The sequence below is a fragment of the Salmo trutta genome, chromosome 11, assembly GCF_901001165.1.
Source record: "Salmo trutta chromosome 11, fSalTru1.1, whole genome shotgun sequence".
Classification (NCBI taxonomy): Eukaryota; Metazoa; Chordata; class Actinopteri; order Salmoniformes; family Salmonidae; genus Salmo; species Salmo trutta.
Window position 1 is genome coordinate 8,016,625 of NC_042967.1, and position 20,535 is coordinate 8,037,159.

General features: G+C 43.1%; 1 protein-coding gene across 1 annotated transcript; it reads right to left on the minus strand.

The window, feature by feature from the left end:
* Positions 1–2,120: 2,120 nt before the first annotated feature.
* LOC115201888 (uncharacterized) lies at positions 2,121–10,779 on the minus strand. Its single transcript, XM_029765770.1, has 6 exons — positions 10,734–10,779; positions 10,377–10,550; positions 8,045–8,209; positions 7,558–7,669; positions 7,230–7,357; positions 2,121–4,485 (listed from the first exon to the last, which is right to left on the minus strand). Exons 3-6 carry the CDS (start codon positions 8,180–8,182, stop codon positions 3,571–3,573), a joined length of 1,293 nt encoding a protein of 430 aa, XP_029621630.1. The 5' UTR covers positions 8,183–8,209; positions 10,377–10,550; positions 10,734–10,779; the 3' UTR covers positions 2,121–3,570.
* Between the last annotated feature and the right edge of the window lie 9,756 nt (positions 10,780–20,535).

The following is a 20,535-nucleotide window of genomic DNA, read 5'->3' on the forward strand; positions in this document are numbered from 1 at the left end:
GTCTACGAGTTTACAGATGTCTGCCACGGCTGCATTTGCTAGTACCTCCATAATGGAGGCTATTTGAGTGTGAAAAACCATACAGTTAGCCATTGTTAGCAGCTAGCTAGCGTTATCTTGATAACATCTATCAACCAAGTCCTGTCTTCAACGCGAATTAAACGCTGCCTAGTGTAAGTATATGATGTAGTGCAGTTAAATGAGTCATATTTCGAGTTCCATGGTGTTAATAAAGGTCTAAATTACAACAATAACGCTAACGTGGAAATTGTTCTTGGTCAGGTCACTTCCGTTTACACTGAAGAGAAAGGATCTTATTGGTTGGCTTCATAGCTCAAAGGGTGTGGCTAAATTAATAGGGTATGCGCGCTGTTTTTGAATGACGCTACTGCTTATTACATTATGCATCAAATCTCATGACTTGTTCAGAATGAACAGCGTTAGAAAGAAAATAATGAATTACTTTATTACATCTACATAACTGTTCACACTATGCTAACATTTGACCATTTCAGTAAATCTGGTACCCCCACTGAATACTTTGGAAAATGTTAAACATTCCATTACATACATCTAGACTACTTTCTGTCAAGTTTTTTTTTACTCTTTATAAAATACCAGCATCTGATCACTTTATCAGTGAAGTATTTTTACAGATACCATTACACCAACCTTCACCATATAATCTTCTCATTCCTTCCTCCGTTCACCTCATCCAGCTCCCTACTACATCCAAAATCAACAGAATGAACTACAAACTTTCTAATATTACATATCATTACACATGGGCCGTGTGCATTTTCGAAGGTAGCTCCCCTCTGAGATCCTCTTCCCGCAGTTCTTACAGGCGAACATCCTCTCTCCCGTGTGAACCTTCAGGTGCCTCTAGCTGGTGCTGTTGAGAGAACCTCTTCTCACACTGGGGGCAGCTGTAGGATTTTTCCAGTTTGGACCCTCTGGGGCCGCTTCAGGTTGGACAGGTGGGAGAAACTGGCCCAGCAGAGGTGGCAGCCGAACGGTTTTACCCCCGTGTGCATCTTCTGATGGATCTTTGAATGAACTGGCACACTCACATTTTGGGATATATTTTGTATATGCACGGTTTATAAATGAGTCCCCTGGCCAACAGCCTGGAAGGATGGTCCCCTTTTCTTTAAACCCCTTGTAGATCTTCTAAACTCTCTTACACCCCAAAATATATCTGCTGCTGCCACATCTACAGGTTGCTGCTGCCACATCTACAGGTTGCTGCTGCCACATCTACAGGTTGCTGCTGCCACATCTACAGGTTGCTGCTGCCACATCTACAGGTAACTGCCAAAATAAAGGAAACACCAGCATAAGTGTCTTAATAGGGCGTTGGGCCACCACGAGCCAGAACAGCTTTAATGCGCCTTGGCATAGATTCTACAAATGTCTGGAAATCTATTGGAGGGATGCGACATCTATTCATCCACAAGACAGTCCATAACTTGGTGTTTTGTTGATAGTGGTGGAAAAGTCTCAGGCGCCGCTAAAGAATCTCCCATAAGTGTTCAAGTTGGTTGATATCTGGTTACTGAGATGGCCATGGCATATGGTTTACACAATTTTCATGCTCATCAAACCATTCAGTGACCACTCGTGCCCTGTGGATGTGGACAATGTCATCCTATGGGGGCATAGCCACGGTAGCCAAATTAATGGCCTACCCAGTATTTTTATACATGACCCTAAGCATGATGGGATGTTAATTGCTTAATTAACTCAGGAACCAAACCTGTGTGGAAGCATCTGCTTTCAATATACTTCGCATCCCTCATTTACTCAATTGTTTCCATTATTTTGGCAGTTACCTGTATTTTCTGGGATTTACACTCCATCAGTGCAGGACTGTTAATAACCGTAGCAATAAATGCAAGAAACCCTACTTTACTAAAACTCATCCTCTCTGGTGCTCTCTCTTCAGGCCTATTCACTCACCCTTGGGCTGTCCTCTATTCTCTTCACTCTACACTCAATGCTACCTGCTCCAGAGAGCAAAGAACGACACAGGTCGATCCTGAGGAGTGTGACACGGAGCGCCCGCTGCCTCTGGGCAAAGGATGCACAAAAGAAAAAGAAAAGCGCAACAATTCTACTTCTCGAAACTTAGAATACAACTTTATTCATCCCCGAGAGGCAATTTGTTCAGGGCTGACGGTGCTTCAGACAGGACAATCACACACACACACTTTAAAAAAAAAATATATATATTTTTTTTTACACGTAAGAGACATAAAAAAAAACAACTAAGGCATCAGTTAAAAGTGCATGGTAGCCACAGTTCTTAGTATAGCCCTGACATTAATTATCTCCAGAATAGTCCCTAGGTCTTCATTAATTGTCCTGTTAACCAGGCGATTGGCCTCGGGCACAAACAACGCCCTGCGCCTATTGGTGGAACACTTGAGAAAGCACAGGCGACGTCCCAAAGGGGAGCAGATAGAACTGCGTGTTGAGGACACGGTGCTCTCCCCCACAATGTCATAGGCTTTCTTCCTGGCCTGCTGCTCAAAGAATGAGGCCAGACTTCTGAAAGGCAGCCCAGTGATCTTTGAGCAGGTGTTCACAATGGCTTGAAGGCAGTATCTGCTCTTGACAGAGAGGGATGTAAACCAGCATACGAAGGACAACACAGAATGCTCTCGATGAAAGGATTGCAATATTGATTTGTGGACACTTAATGAGTTCAGTTTCCTGAGGAATTATTGTGTCTGCTATTTTGATGATGGTCGTCTGTGTTTTGCTCAAACTTCCGGGTGTTATCAAAGATGGTGCCATGATATTTATACTGGTCCACATTGTTCACCTCCTCTCCATCAATGATCATCGTACTGGCGGGCTTCCTCCTGAAGTCGACAATAATTGTATTTTGTCTTAAAGACATTCAACTCCAGCAGCGTACTGCCACACCAGCCAATGAAGTCCTGGATGGCTGGGCCATGGTCAGCCTCTTTAGAGGAGTGACCGGAGGACTGAGTCATCGGCAAACTTCACAAAATGGCGTGGGCCCTCAGTCATTGGTGTAGAAAATAAAAAGGAGGGGTGACACCCTTGTGGTGAACCTGTGCAAGTGAGTAGGGTGTCTGACGTGGCACCATGAGCATAGACTCTCCATAATCCACAAGTTAAGGCTGTGGTCCTTATTGGTTGGCGTCATAGCTCAAAGGGTGTGGTTAAATGAAAAAGTTATTTACGCTGTTCTTTGAAACACGGTACTGCTTATTACATTACACATCAAATCTCTTATGATCAGTATCTTTCAAGCTGAGCGCAGACTTGTTTAGAAAGAACAGTGTGTTAGCAAGAATAGAGTAGAAAATAATATAATTACTTTATTCCATCGAAATCACCTCAGTAAGGTAAATATTCAACTGTCCTTGTTCTAGCCTAGATGTACTGTCTCTTAAAAACAAGTTAACAAAGTGTTAATGAGGGGGTATGTTGTTAATTACACTCTTACCCCAAGACACTTCACATGATAACTATAACTATGTCAGCTAAAGAGTGACTCCCTGACATCCCCTGCGTACATCTGAAGACACACTGCTACGATTTCTCCCCGTTGTGGACACTCCTATGTCTGATAAGCTCTTGTAGTTTAGTCTGCACTTGAAGGGTGTGAACGGTCTGGTGCTGCTTCACATAGTTCGCCTCAGTAAAGCGCTTCCCACACGTGGGGCAGGCGTACGGCTTGTCGGCGTCCGTCCTAATGCTCGGCCTCCCACGTTGTGACCCAATGATACCAGAGGTAGAAACGGGAGTCACCACCCTCAATTGGTTAGTCTTTGAGCTCCCTCCTTGACCTCTAGCCATTGTTTGGGTGTTGTTGGGATTGTGTGATGTGTTATAGGCTAGATACCTCTTGTGGTGAACACCCATCCTGACCCTGTCTGTATTGGTGGGGTAACGCTGAGGTAACTGAGGAAGGCTAGACCCAGGTCCAGGCTTTCTATGAACCCAGTCACCAGGCATTAGATGAGACCCTGAAGGAGAAGACAGACTTCCTGTTAGACTCCCACCAGGGGGGTCTCCCACCACTCTCTGTGAAGGCTGAAGCCCAGGGTGACCTGCTCTGTTCATCATGGATACTGTGGTGTTTGTATCATAGGAACAGGAGGGTCTATCTCTATCAGCCCCAGGCCCTGCTTCATCCCTACACTGAGACTGTGAAGAGAAGGGTCTGGGCTGCAGACTGGATCCCTGACCGGAGCCTCTGTCTCTCTGATGACCAACAGGACTGAGGTTGTTTAGTCCTCCTGTCCACTGGTTGTGTTCTGTGTAGTGGTTGTGGTGGAGTCTCTGTCCCTCACGGTTGGGTCCTGGTTCTGACTCTGGAAGGAAGAGCGACGGCTCCTGATCCATGTTGCTGATCTGGTGCCAGGGTTTGTGATCAGCTGCTTCAGAGGTCCAGTCTCTCCCGCCAGTAACACAGGATATCAGCAAGTCTTCATGGACTGCAGACTGCAAACAAAGATGGTACAGAAAAGCATAAAGGTTTATGTAAGAAACTCTTTGCTGTACATACAAACATGACATTATAAAATGTTAACCACAGTCAAGCCCATCAGAATCTTTGCAATGATACAAAAATAACCAAGTCAGACAGCACCGAGTCAATTTAGTATTTAATTTAAACAAAATGGCTATCACATTTATTGCACAAAACGATACGTGACAATAACTTCTCACTATGGTAACACTATACCTTTTCTGTAAATCTGGTGCCCTCGCTTTGATAAAATTTTAGAATACTTTGGAAAAAGTTCAGTATAACATTACACACAGCTTCACTACTTCATGTCAAGTAAACATGAAGTAAGGCACTTGCTCATATTGAGGTATATACAGTACCAGTCAAAAGTTTGGACACCTACTCATTCCAGGGTTTTTCTTTATTTTTACTATTTTCTACATTGTCGAACAATAGTGAAGACATCAAGACAAAAGGTGGCTACTTCGAAGAATCTCAAATATAAAATATATAGTTGATGTCTTTACTATTATTCTACAATGTAGAAAATGGTAAAAAGAAAAGAAAAACCCTGGAATGAGTAGGTGTCAAAACGTTTGACTGGTACTGTATATACCTCAATATGTGCAATTCAATGTTATTTACATATTTGTATTATTTAATTTTTGGGGGGGTCAGTCTGTTATGTCTGGAGTATTTCTCCTGTCTTATCCGGTGTCCTGTGTGAATTGAAGTATGCTCCCTCTAATTCTCCCTCTTTCTCCTCTCAGAGGACCTGAGCCCTAGGACCATGCCTCAGGACTACCTGGCCTGATGACTCCTTGCTGTCCCCAGTCCACCTGGTCATGCTGCTGCTCCAGTTTCAACTGTTCTGCCTGCGGCTATGAAACCCTGACCTGTTCACCGGACGTGCTACCGACATTTACTTCTGAGGTGCTGACCTGTTGCACCCTCTACAACCACTGTGATTATTATTATATGACTCTGCTGGTCATCTATGAACATTTTAACACCTTGGCCATGTTCTGTTATAATCTCCACCCGGCATAGCCAGAAGAGGACTGGCCACCCCTCATAGCCTGGTTCCTCTCTAGGTTTCTTCCTAGGTTCCTGCCTTTCTAGAGAATTTTTCCAAGCCACCGTGCTTCTACATCTGCATTGCTTGCTGTTTGGGGTTTTAGGCTGGGTTTCTGTATAGCACTTTGTGACATTAGCTGATGTAAAAAGGGTTTTATAAATAAATGTGATTGATTGAACTAAGAGCATTCAAGTCAAATCAAATTTTAGTGGTCACAGCAGATGTTAATGCGTTAGCAGATGTTAATGCGAGTGTAGCAAAATGCTTGTAGCTAAGTCAACACGGAGCCATGCTGACTGACAAGTGGCGTGGATTGGTACAGCTCGGCTCAGTCCCAAATTGCGTGTTATTATTTGGCTAAATGATCATGCGTAGTTGCCTACAGCTACAGCAGTCTTAACAAAATGGACTGTTACCTTGATTGCAACAGTAAAGTGTTAAAACATTTAAACTCCTTTTGAACTGTGACATTTCCTGACATCTTGTTCTCTCTCTCTCTCACTCACTCTTTTTCTTTCTTTCTTCCCCCCCCCAGCTCCTCCTAAAACCCCATTGGAGGAGATGACCCAAGGTTCCTCGCCTCAGACCTCTTCCAATGGGTTTTGAGAAGGAAGTGAGGAGTTGAGCAGAGATTAATTGGGACAGAGGTCATGTCATTGTTTTAGGTGGAATCTTATGTTGAATGATGCGCTTATCTTTGTTCTACGTATGATTTTTCCACAGATGGCTCTGGCTTGCTGATGAAATCTGATCTGATGAAACTCCCTATACGATTTGGCCCCTGTATTACAGACTGTAAAACTTTCAATGCCAAATTGAAATCATTCAAGATTCTGTAATTGATAGACAATGATGTTTCCCAATCAGCCAATTACTATACATGAAATCTGTTTCTCAGTGCAATGTTTGGTGAATGCATGGCATTGTTTTTACCTCAGTCCTCCTTTGAATGCTGTGTATACTGATTCAGTTCTAAACGACCATCATCGAGTCCATCCTCACCTCCTCGATCACTGCAATGATTGGCCGGTCTGCTGAGAGGGTTATTGGCTGCCACCTGCCCTCCATTGAGGTCTTGCATGACTCCAGGGCAAGGAACCGTGCAGGAAAGATCATCGCTGACCCCTTCCACCATCTCTTCCAAACGGTTCAGGTCAATCACGACCAAACCCCCCCCATGTGCTGTGTGCGTGTGTCCTTGGGCTTAATACCGTAAATATTGGATTCTGCCTTCAATTAGTGGACTCAGTGCTTTCATTTTACAGACAAACATTACTGGTTAACAAATAGCTAGCTATCTTTAGTGAGTAGATTCCACTCAACTTAATTAATAGTACACCTATTTGAATTCATTTCACAATTAATTTGCTTATCAAGCAGCTGGGTTTCCAAGTTGTTTGGCGCTTACTTCTCAAGCTGGCTAAACATACGGCCCTGTATTGCATCTGTTTGAAGGCCCACAAACAGACGGCTCAAGCAATCACACAAGTTGCAGGCTGCGTAATAGCCAATCACAACACTGGACTGGCCTAGGGCAGGAATTTGTTAGTTCGTCCACTCCAGTGAAAGTGACCAATCTCAGGTTTTCATACAAGCACCCGCCTTTAAGCCCCCCCCCCCCCCCCCCCAGTTGAGGACACTGTCCCATCCACTGACCTCTACTATGTCGCCTCTGGTCCTGGCCTGCTCAGTGATATCGTCCTGCGGGCCCTTGGCCGCACCGGTCTGGGTCTGGGAATCCAAGACGGCCACCCAGTCTCCTCTGTTATCCTCCAGCCAATCACCTGCAGGAAGAGGTTACAAATTAAACTTTATAAACATGGCATGAGTTAATGACCTGGTCAAGTTCATACATTATAATTTAGTACGTAAACCTACATTGCATTGATTCAATTTGATGAATGAAGACAATCGTAGCCAGGTGCATTACTATTCCCATTGAAGATCTATTACTGTATATAGGATATATGTATTTCTCCCTTACCCTGCTCCCCCATCTTTACTCCACTCAGCAGATCAATGCTCTCTGGTTCGTCTTCTATTGTCTCCTCTTTGACCAGCAGCAGATCAGGCTTCCCATCCTCCATGTCTACTGACTGTAAGAGATACAGAGTGAGAGGATGTTGGATCAAGAAATCTGATATGAGCACCCTGCTATCTTGTGATTGGGCAATGAGGGATTGCTATGAGTACTATGCAAACATGTTAGTTGATTTGACTACTTGACTATCTTTAATCGTTTGATAATTGAAAGGCATGGTCCCACACTTAATCAAGATCTGGGCCTGTATCCACAAAGAGTCTCAGAGTAGAAGTGCTGATCGAGTATCAGGTCCTCACCTGTCTATATAGTCTTATTCATTATGATCTAAAAGGCAAAACTGATCCTAGATCAGCACTCCTACTCTGAGAGGGTTTGTGGGTACGAGCCCTGAACTAATACCATTCAGACAGTAGTTTAGTGGGTTCACCTCAGTGAGACTGTGTGTGGTCCTGTGCTGCTCAGCTGGTTCCTCTGTGGGTTCAGGAGGAGGTGTAGTCTGGTTGTCCTCCCTGACCATGGTCCCCTCAGGGTTCCCTAGACCCTCCTCACACCCCTCCTCATTCATCAGCAGCACCTCTGGACCCTCCTCCTCCTGGAAGAGACAGGTGATACAGATTACACAGACATACACTCCCTCAGGTACGTACACACAAATAATAAACACACTTTCAACATGGAGTGTTTATCCATCCCCACTATGTTTGAGTCCTGTACTGTAGTTACAGAATGACTTCATTGTTGTTAAACCCATCATGGTGGACATGCATGTTATTGTGGGTAATCATCAGACAAACTATTTTGACGTGTACAGTAGGCGTTTGTTAGTGTGTGGGTTAAGAGTCTCAATGAAAGTCTAAGAATAAAAAATCCCATTTTGTGTTTATTAAACAAGTGTTAAATACACTATGAAAACCACACACACAAAAATCAGCTTGAACTTGAGAAACTGCTTTCATTAACAGTGTCTTGGGAAAATCTGTTAATATCCTATAAAGTACATAGCACAAAAGCAATATGAAGCAGACTTTTTAGGCTTATAATCACACAAAAGCTATGGATTTTTTCTGCTGGCAACAACACAAATGTATCTTTGTCATTAGTGCAGGGTTTGATTTAAATGTCAGAAGCTATCGTGTGGAATGGTAACTTCCTATTTTATACAGTGGAATGTATTTTCTGCTGGTGTATCATGAGGTAGTTCCTCTCGGAGAACCTCTTCCTGCGGTGTGTACAGACAAACGGTCTTTCTTGCCTTCAAGTTTTAATGTCGCCGGCACAAGTACAGTGAAATGCCTTTCTTGTAATCTCTAAACCCAGCAATACAGTAATCAATAACAATGTAATACTAAATATAACATAAGGAAAAAGTAAACAAGCATACTATATACAGTCAGTTCCAGTACCATATTACAATTTGCAGTGATACTGGAGCGACAGAGGTAGATATGTATAGCGGTAAGGTGACATGGCATCAGGATATGTGATAAACAGAGTAGCAGCAGCGTATATGATGAATGTATGTGAGTGGGTGTAGAGTCAGTATAAATGTATGTGCATATTATGTGTGTGAGCAAATTATGAATTGAGTGTTTGTGTGTGTTCTGGAGTGTGCGTGAGTGTGCATAGAGACAATGCAAAAATAAAATACAAGGGTCAACCCAGGTGGACCATGTAGCCATTTTGTTAGCTATTTTGCAGGCTTATAGCTTGGGGATTGAAGCTGTTGATGTCAGACTTGATGCACCGGTACCGCTTGCCGTGCTGAAGCAGAGAGAACAGTCTATAGCTTGGCGGCTGGTGTCTTCAACTATTTTCCGGGCCTTCCTTTCACACCGCCTGATATAGAGGTCCTGGATGTACTGGGTTGTCCGCACCACGCTCTGCAGCGCAATGCGATCGAGGGCGGTGCTATTGCCATACCAAGCAGTGATGCAGCCAGTCAAGATGCTCTCAATGGTACAGCCTCTTCAGGGTGTCCTGGTGGGAGAACCTCTTCTCACGTTGGGTACAGCCCTGTGTGGACCCTCAGGTGGATCTCTACCTTCTGTGGGCAGCTGAAGCCTTTGTTACAGAACATGCAGAGGAACCGTTTCTCTTTACTATTACCTGATGTGGCTCCCCCTCCCTGAGCCTGGGCTCTAGCCCTGTCGATTGAGTTCAATACCTGATCAAAAAGGACGCAGCCATGTGAATCAGAAGGTGCCATCCACGTGGACACTGGTCTAGATTCCTGAATGTGTGTAAAGGGGAGTGGGTCACGAAGTTTGGATTTGTCTCTAAGCTTTCCCAATAATGTAAGAAATCTCTGCCCTGTGAGTGTCTGTCTCCAAGGTCACTATCTACATTCCATGTGGGAGGAGCGTCACCCTCCATTTTCACAGTCACCTCATCTACCACTATAACCTCCCCTTTCTTATCTAGGCACCCTTCAGAGTATACACTACTACTGTATCGGTTCCAGTCCCCTCTAGACAGATCAGTCTGTGTCTCTAAACCCAAGGATATGTTGCCAGGGTCCATCTCTGTAGAGTAAGAACAAGATGGATCATCACTGCCAGTGTCTAACGCTTCATCATCCCCATGGGAATGAACCGTCCTCTGACTCTGGTGAAATACCGGTAAATACTCACCCGGGAGCAGGAGGACGGCCCAGTCTCCCCAGCCCCTCTGGGTCTGATCTGTGGTCAGATCCTGTGTGTTACAGTTAAAGTCTTGGTCTCCGTCTCTGACTTGAGGACGGCGTTCTGCGTTCCACTGACCTCTGTGATGCTGCGTCGGGCCCTTGGCTGTACTGGGGTGGTAGTGGGGTCCTCCGTGGCTACAGGGGGTGCTCCGGCCGCTCCAGTTTGGATGTCTCTGCTGTGCCGTTGGATTTCCTCTCCTTCAGACCTCTCCTGCTTGACCACAGGACCTGCAGCCTCTGCATCTGCAGACTGACAAAAGAAGATAACAAGGATAACAATGTTGTAGGGAAGTCTCATAAGCTTCCCTATGGGAGATAAATGATGATGTACATTTAAGCAAGTGAATAGCTGAGGGGAGCCTTTCTGAGATAACCAGGCGACATCGATTTACAAAGTAACTTTATTTTTTTTATGCAACACTATTACACTAACCTCTATCACGATAATGTGCTGGGTTGAGGTTCCACTCCCCTCATCAACAGTGATTGGTTGGTCATCTCTCCATGTATTGTGTCCTGCTGGCTTCACAAAGCTCCTGTGGCCTCCAGTGAGATGTCCTTCACCTGAGAGAGTGATTGGGGGGAAAGAGGTGGTTAGGTTAGCTACTGTCAATGCTTAATGGTATATTATACACTATTGTCACTGTCTACAATTGGCAAGGATGTAAGGTAACACTTCTAATAACTTCTTGATATACTATTTATTGATCGTTGTATTATGTTCCATGCATCACATTGTTTTCGTTGACTAAATAATAGGAAATGCAGAAAATCTCAAATCTGGTTAGAATATGATATTGTGTATTTGCGCGAGATAGCTAAGTAATCAGGGGAATAATTCCATACAATCCAAAAACTGACCAAGACCAAATTCTTGGTAACACATCACATGTACAAAGAGGAACTGGGCAACAGGCACTGCGCAATATATGAACGGCGACAGGCTGCGCATCCTCAGCCTTCAGCAAAATGTACCTCTTGTCATTCCTCTGTATCGGTCGAGGATCTTGACACTACTGAGACGACTGGCGAGGACGCGCTCTCGCGTCGTCCTCTCTGCGCGCTCCCGTGCGACCTTCATTTCCAGTAGTTTCCTCCGCAATGTCCTGTTTTCTTTCTGGCTTTCAGTTATTTCCAAACGAAACACTGCATAATCGTCGTCTACGAGTTTACATATCTCTGCCACAGCTGCATTTGCTAGCACCTCCATAATGGAGGCTATTTGAGCGTGATAAACCATACAGTTAGACATTTTTAGCCCACGTCAGCAAGCTAGGGTTATGTAATAACATCTATCAACTAAGTCCTGTCTGCAACGCGAATTAAACACTACGTGGGGTAAGTATGTGATGCTGTGCAGTTAAAGACTCGTATTTTCTAGGGTGTTAATAAATGTTTAAATAACAGCAATAAAAACGCTAACGTGGGCACTGTTCACTTCCGTTTACGTCTTCTTAGTGTGAGTTTCCGGCAGACTAGACGCTATGTTGCATATTGCTTGCTGCCATTCACAGGTCGGAGGAGTCATGGGCTAGGAACACACATATTATATATATATATATATATATATATATATACACAGAACAAAATATAAAAGCAACATACAAGTTACAGTTCATATAAGGAAATCAGTCAATTGAAATAAATTCATTAGGCCTTAATCTATGGATTTCACATGACTGGGCCTGGGAAGGCATAGGCCCACCTACTTGGCATCCAGGCCAGCCACCAACCCACCGGGGACCCAGACCCAACCGATCAGAATACGTTTTTCCCCACTAAAGGGCTTTATTACAGACAGAAATACACAAAGGTTTCATCAGCTGTCCGGGTGGCTGGTCTCAGACGATCCCCCAGGTGAAGAAGCCGGATGTGGAGGTCCTGGGCTAGCGTGGTTACTCTGTCTGCAGTTTTTAGTCCTATTGGGTGTACTGCCAAATTCTTTAAAATGATGTTGGAGGTGGCTTATGGTAGAGAAATTTACATTTAATTATCTGGCAACAGCTCTGGTGGACATTCCAGCATTCAGCAAGCCAATTGCACGCTCTCTCAAAACTTGAGACATCTCTGGCATTATGTGACAAAACTGCACATTTTAGAGAGGCCTTTTTTTGTCCCCAGCACAAGGTGCACCTGTGTAATGATCATGCCATTTAATCAGTTTCTTGATATGGCCCACTTGTCAGGTGGATGGATTATCCTGGCAAAGGTGAAATGTTCACCAACAGGGATGTATACAACATTTGAGAGAAATAAGCTTTTTGTGCTTATGGAACATTACTGGGATCTTTTATTTCTGCTCATGAAACCAACACTTTACATGTTGCGTTCATAATTTTGATCAGTATATGTCGGGTAGGCATCCGGCGTCCACTAGTTGGCACAGCCACAAAGTAAAAAAAATTCTATATCATAAAAATTAATGAAAACTAAAATTAGCTTTTTGGGCTTAATTTAAGGTTAGGCATAAGGTTAGCAGTGTGGTTAAGGTTAGCCTGTGATCATGACTCAGTTTCATTACATCACACACACGAGTCATTTGACAAAGGCGTCTTCTGTACGGGGGAGTTTTGTTTAGAGCCATTACTCTCAATCTGAACACTAATACGTGTCGATTGTGGTATGGGTTTGGAAGCATAAGGACCTTTCATATCAGCAAGAAATATTTTTCAAAGAACAAAATGTTAAATTGATACACACCCTGACAGTGTTAGTGTTACAACACGGCCATATCTCCACGTTACAGCACTTGTTTACGGAAAACCACCTGAAGACAAGTGGAGACCACCTGTGCTAATTAGCTATCTCGCATCCTCTGAACACCTGTGTGTAACACGGAACCCAAACCAGCTGTGCGCGTGCGCCATCGTGCATAAATGTATTTTGTCCCCCCACACCAAACGCGATCATGACACGCAGGTTAAAATATCAAAACAAACTCTGAACCAATTCTATTAATTTGGGGACAGGTCGAAAAGCATTAAACATTTATGGCAATTTAGCTAGCTAGCTTGCACTTGCTAGTTAATTTGTCCATTTTAGCTAGCTTGCTGTTGCTAGCTAATTTGTCCTGGGATATAAACATTGAGTTATTTTACCCGAAATGCACAAGGTCCTCTACTCCGCCAATTAATCCACACATAAAACGGTCAACCGAATCGTTTCTAGTCATCCCTCTTCCTTCCAGGCTTTTTCTTCTATTGACTTTATATTGCTATTGGCAACTGTCATAAATTAGGTGCATTACCGCCACTGACCTTGTTCGTCTTTCAGTCACCCACATGGGTATAACCAATGAGGAGATGGCATGTGGGTACCTGCTTCTACAAACCAATGAGGAAATGGGAGAGGCAGGCCTTGCAGCGCGATCTGCGTCAGAAATAGAACTGACTTCTATTTTCGCCCTTGGCAACGCAGACGCTCGCGAGTAGTGTGGGTGCAATAATTGAATAACATGTATGTCTACATTTATTTTGCAACGCATGCGTCACGAGCGGTGTAGTCAGCATAACTGGGCAAGTGTAGTTTGGTCTGATGGAGGTAGCTGTATGGATCTGTGCAAAACTGCTACAGTAAATGTATCTTTTTTATTTGAATGATTCTTTCTCACTGATGAAAGATAAGGGCCATATGTTTCGAAAGCCACACCGCAAACTATGATTATTGATGTTTCTAAATGTTAAAACACAGCGTCTGGATTGTAGTTCACATGAGCCAGTTGTGGGCGAAGCTAATGGCTGAACTGTAAGGAGAATGCCTAGTGTTTTCAAGAGCTAGGTCAAGGTTAGGTTTAAAATCACATTTTAAGAAGATAAATTGTAGAAATAGGCTGGGTTTTTGACTTTATGACTGTGGTAACTACTGACGACCCAATGTCGGCAACCCTGGTCCCGGAGTGCCACAGGCACTTCATGTTTTTGATTTAACCGACCTGGAAGCAGGATGACATGCCAGAGGGGGGGCATTTTAAATCCATGGGGGTGGGAGTACAACTAGTATTGCTTTGGAGCCATAATAACACAAGGTAGATTGGTCCTACTACTGTTCAAATGTACCTAAACGTAGCCTTACGCAATCACAACCGTTGCTTTATATAATAACACAAGAAAAACATGCGCCCCACTACTACATGTGTATCTGAAATACACATAATTTGCGCCTACCAACACGCACATATCAGCTCAACAGGATGAGCACCAATAGCTTATAAAAAATTCTTACAGGCTTCATAGCTTAAATTTCAATTAGAATTATAAACTGGGTGGTTCCAGCCCTGAATGCTGATTGGCTGACAGCCGTGGTATATGAGATATACCATGGGTATGACGAAACATTTATTTTTACTGCTCTAATTACTTTAGTAACCAGTTTATAATATCAATAAGGTACCACGGGGGTTCGTGGTATATGGCCAATATACCATGGCTAATGGCTGCTAATGGTGCCAAAGAACAGCCCTTAGCCATGATATATTGGCCATGTGCCACACCCCCTCGTGCCTTGTTGCTTAACTATAGGCTACATTTCTGTTGAATTTGTGACACAATGAGCGTAACCAAGCCGCCACTTCTCCAGTTGTGCAATATTTTCTGTATGATAGCGTTTCAGAAAAGCTAACTAAATCAAACTAAGTGCATACTCTATAGTCATAGCTGATGTGAAATGTCCTACATTGTCACGAGAATTTTCAATCCCAATGATGATAACTAACAATTACTTAAGCTTTGACCAATCCCCGAGGTTTGTAAGACCCTGGGTTTAATAATAATTAGGCAAAGACTCAGCTTATGCAAAAGGTTGGCTGTTTATTCACGAGAACGTTGTAAAGTCATATAATGCGCACAGCCTTTTATATAACTCCTACAAGCGCCTACAAGTCTGCAAGCGCATCTGTTCCTCCCTGGGTGGAGGAACTTGATCTCCTGTCCTTGGTCTCACAGTACCAAAACATGTCTGTTGTCAGTTCCTCTTTATCACACACAAACACAATGTTCCCACTGTCTCACAATATTCTAGTATTATGTCTAAACACATTGTCTAAGCTTCTGTAACTATTAGGGTGAAATACTTTAGTCATTACTCTTAATGTCATTCAGATTCTCTTATCATTACTTTAAACATATAAATTCCCTTATCATACATGGCAGTAGCTCATTTGAATTTGCAGCGAATAAGAGTAAATGCCCATTCCGAGAGCAACACACACATGCTATAGCAAGAGAGCAGGGACGGGGCGAAAAAGTAGGCTGTGTCGTTTTCATAGTATTGACATCACTTTTACAGTAGCCTGTCATATTTTGACTGTGTAATTCAAATGAATGGTAAGAGTGTACGTTTGCCTACTTGTTTTTTGTTTACACATGGTATTGCTCCTATACTACTGTGACATACAAAAAGGTTGGCCTATCTGAAATGCAGCCATATACACAACAACTGTCGTTTTGCACTCAAGAAAGTACGCGATGAAGAGAAGCCCCACGGAGACTGGTTGCCCAAGATGCGCTCATTTAAACAGCACACACCAACACCGTAACCACTGTAACCACGATTCGGGACCATGGACAAAAAGCTACCGCCAGTCAGTGTGATGAAAGGATAATGTTACTGCCAATTTCAGTGCCACCGGAGTGGGCAGCCAGACAACAGGATAATCCAATAGGCTACATTGTCCCTTGTTAAAAAGAAAAACTCTATTGCAACCTCTTTGCAATAAGGAATCGAGACCAATAGCTCAAGAGAAGTTTCAAGTGTTTAATACCAAGGATACAGTCAGCTGAGTGCATACATTTAAAAAGTTCACAACACATTTTATACTCTTCCCTTGTAGGCGTCACCTCCCCAGCTATACATTTTATGACCCCAATAAGTTTCCCTCCTTTCCCCTGTGGAATGTCCATGGTCCTCTCTTGTTTAGCTCGATCAGAATCACACCCCCTTATGTTCTGGCCTGACCCTTCTCTCTGATCCTAGGCAATTTCCTCTTATCTGATAAGGTCAACCTTTCTAAATTAATATATACACAGTTTCATGTCCTATACGCCATTAATAGTCACAGTAATCATTCACTAAACAGGATACAAACAAACTACAGTTTTAACTTGAAACATGTTACATTTTAACAGAATCCATCACCCTATAACCATGAAATAACACAATCTGTATATCTATCAATAGGAAAAGCAAGTAATGACATTAAGAACCACAGATGGATCTAAAAGATGCATTGAAGTAAAAAGCAAAGGACTGAACTATGCATTAGTGCCTTCAGAAAGTATTCACACCCTTTGACTTTTTCCACAGAGATTTTTGGTCACTGGCCTTCACACAATACACCATAATGTCAAAGTGGAATTATGTTTTTTTTTTTATTTTACAAATGAATAAAACATTAAAAGCTGAAAAGTCTTGAGTCAATACAGTTGCAGTCGGAAGTTTACATACACTTTAGCCAAATACATTTAAACTCAGTTTTTCACAATTCCTGACATTTAATCCTAGTAGAAATTCCCTGTCTTAGGTAATGGTAGGATCACCACTTTATTTTAAGAATGTGAAATGTCAGAATAATAGTAGCGACAATGATTTATTTCAGCTTTTATTTCTTTCATCACATTGCCTGTGGGTCAGAAGTTTGCATACACTCAATTAGTATTTGGTAGCATTGCCTTTAAATTGTTTAACTTGGGTCAAACGTTTCGGATAGCCTTCCACAAGCTTACCACAATAAGTTGGATGAATTTTGGCTCCTTCCTCCTGACAGAGCCAGTGTAACTGAGTCAGGTTTGTAGGCCTCCTTGCTCGCACACGCTTTTTCAGTTCTGCCCACAGATTTTCTATGGGATTGAGGTCAGGGCTTTGTGATGGCCACTCCAATACCTTGACTTTGATGTCCTTAAGCCATTTTGCCACAACTTTGGAAGTATGCTTGGGGTCATTGTTCATTTGGAAGACCCATTTGCGACCAAGCTTTAACTTCCTGACTTATGTCTTGAGATGTTGCTTCAATATATCCACATAATTTTCCTTTCTCATGATGCCATCTATTTTGTGAAGTGCACCAGTCTCTCCTGCAGCAAAGCACCCCCACAACATGATGCTGTCAACCCCATGCGTCATGTTTGGGATGGTGTTCTTCGGCTTGGAAGCCTCACCCTTTTTCCTCCAAACATAACGATGGTCATTATGGCCAAACAGTTCTATTTTTGTTTCATCAGACCAGAGGACATTTCTCCAAAAAGTATGATCTTTGTCCCCATGTGCAGTTGCAAAGTGTAGTCTGGCTTTTTTATGGCGGTTTTGGAGCAGTGGCTTCTTCCTTGCTGAGCGTATGTCGATATAGGACTTGTTTTACTGTGGATATAGATACTTTTGCACCTGTTTCCTCCAGCATCTTCACAATGTCCTTTGCTGTTGTTCTGGGATTGATTTGCACTTTTTGCACCAAAGTACGTTCATCTCTAGGAGACAGAATGCGTCTCCTTCCTGAGCGGTATAACGGCTGCGTGGTCCCATGGTGTTTATACTTGCGCACTATTGCTTGTACAGATGAACGTGGTACCTTCAGGCGTTTGGAAATTGCTCCCAAGGATGAACCAGACTTGTGGAGGTCTACAATTTTATTTCTGAGGTCTTGGCTGATTTCTTTTGATTTTTACATGATGTCAAGCAAAGAGGCACTGAGTTTGAAGGTAGGCCTTGAAATACATCCACAGGTACAACTCCAATTGACTAAAATTATGTCAATTAGCCTATCAGAAGATTCTAAAGCTATGACATAATTTTCTGGATTTTTCCAAACTGTTTAAAGGCAGAGTCAACTTAGTATATGTAAACTTCTGACCCACTGGAATTGTGATACAGTGAATTATATAATCTGTCTGTAAACAATTGTTGGAAAAATGACTTGTCATGCACAAAGGAGATGTCCTAACCGACTTGCCAAAACTATAGTTTGTTAACAAGAAATTTGTGGAGTGGTTGAAAAACGAGTTTTAATGACTCCAACCTAAAGTGTATGTAAACTTCCGACTTCAACTGTATACTGTATATCTCTTGACACATTGATGAAAATAGTATTGGCCTCTGAACCTTCAAGCTGCATACTGGACCCTATAACAACTAAACTACTGAAAGAGCTGCTTCCTGTGCTTGGCCCTCCTATGTTGAACATAATAAACGGCTCTCTATCCACCGGATGTGTACCAAACTCACTAAAAGTGGCAGTAATAAAGCCTCTCTTGAAAAAGCCAAACCTTGACCCAGAAAATATAAAAAACGAAATTGGTCTATATCGAATCTCCCATTTCTCTCAAACATTTTAGAAAAAGCTGTTGCACAGCAACTACCTGCCTTCTTGAAGACAAACAATGTATACGAAGCGCTTCAGTCTGGTTTTAGACGCCATCATAGCACTGAGACTGCACTCGTGAAGGTGGTAAATTACCTTTTAATGGCATCAGACCAAGGCTCTGCATCTGTCCTCGTGCTCCTAGACCGTAGTGCTGCTTTTGATACCATCGATCACCACATTCTTTTGGAGAGATTGGAAACCCTAATTGGTCTACACAAGTTCTAGCCTGGTTTAGATCTAATCTGTCGGAAAGATAACAGTTTGTCTCTGTGGATGGTTTGTCTTCTGACAAATCAACTGTACATTTCAGTGTTCCTCAAGGTTCTGTTTTAGGACCACTATTGTTTTCACTATATATTTTACCTCTTGGTGATGTCATTCAGAAACATAATGTTAACTTTCACTGCTATGCGGGCGATACACAGCTGTACATTTCGATGAAACGGTGAAGCCCCAAAATTGTCCTCCCTGGAAGCCTGTGTTTCAGACATAAGGAAGTGGATGGCGGCAAATGTTTTACTTTTAAACTCAGACAAAACAGAGATGCTAGTTCTAGGTCCCAAGAAACAAAGAGATCTTCTGTTGGATTTGACAATTAATCTTGATGGTTGTACAGTCATCTCAAATAAAACTGTGAAGAACCTCGGCGTTACTCTGGACCCTGATCTCTCTTTTGACGAATATATCAAGAATATTTCAAGGACAGCTTTTTTCCATATTCGTAACATTGCAAAAATCAGAAACCTTCTGTCCAAAAATGATGCAGAAATATGTATCCATGATTTTGTCACTTCTAGATTAGACTACTGCAATGGTCTACTTCCAGCTACCCGGATAAAGCACTAACTAAACTTCTGTTAGTGCTAAACACGGATGCAAGAATCTTGACTAGAACCAAAAAATGTGATCATATTACTCCAGTGCTAGCCTCACTATACTGGATTCCTGTTAAGGCTAGGACTGTTACAGTTAACCTACAAAGCATTACATGAGCTTGCTCCTACCTATCTTTCCGATTTGGTCCTGCCGTACATACATACACGTACACTACGGTCACAAGACGCAGGCCTCTTTACTGTCACTAGAATTTCTAAGCAAACAGCTGGAGGCAGGGCTTTCTCCTATAGAGCTCTATTTTTATGGAATGGTCTGCCTATCCATGTGAGAGAAGCAGACTCGGACTCGACCTTTTAAGTCTTTATTGAAGACTCATCTCTTCAGTAGGTCCTATGATTGAGTGTAGTCTGGCCCAGGACTGTGAAGGTGAATGGAAAGGCACTGGAGCGACGAACCGCCCTTGCTGTCTCTGCCTGGCTGGTTCCCCTCACTCCACTGGGATTCTCTGCCTCTAACCCTATTATGGAGGCTGAGTCACTGGCTTACTGGTGCTCTTCCATGCCGTCCCTAGGAGGGGTGCGTCATTTGAGTGGGTTGAGTCACTGACGTGATCTTCCTGTCCGGGTTGGCGCCGTGGGGGAGATCTTCGTGGGCTATACTTGGCCTTGTCTCAGGGTAGTAGGTTGGTGGTTGAAGATATCCCTCTAGCGGTGTGGGCGCTGTGCCTTGGCAAAGTGTGTGGGGTTATATCCTGCCTGTTTGGCCCTGTCCGGGGGTATCATCGCACAGGGCCACAGTGTCTCCCGACCCATCCTGTCTCAGCCTCCAATATTTATTCTGCAATAGTTTGTGTGTCGGTGGGCTAGGGTCAGTCTGTTATATCTGTAGTATTTATCCTGTCTTACCCAGTGTCCTGTGTGAATTTAAGTATGCTCTCTCTATTCTTTCGCTCTTCTCTCGGAGGACCTGAGCCCTAGGACCATGCCTCAGGACTACCTGGCCTGATGACTCCTTGCTGTCCCCAGTCCACCTGGTCATGCTGCTGCTC

Bases quoted from the DNA above. Each gene is read 5' to 3' on its own strand.
- LOC115201888 (XM_029765770.1), bottom strand. From the start codon at position 8,182: ATGAATGAGGAGGGGTGTGAGGAGGGTCTAGGGAACCCTGAGGGGACC. The intron at 7,670-8,044 runs GTGAACCCACTA...TATCTCTTACAG, and splicing joins CCACACACAGTCTCACTGAG to TCAGTAGACATGGAGGATGG. The intron at 7,358-7,557 runs GTAAGGGAGAAA...CTCTTCCTGCAG, and splicing joins AGTAAAGATGGGGGAGCAGG to GTGATTGGCTGGAGGATAAC.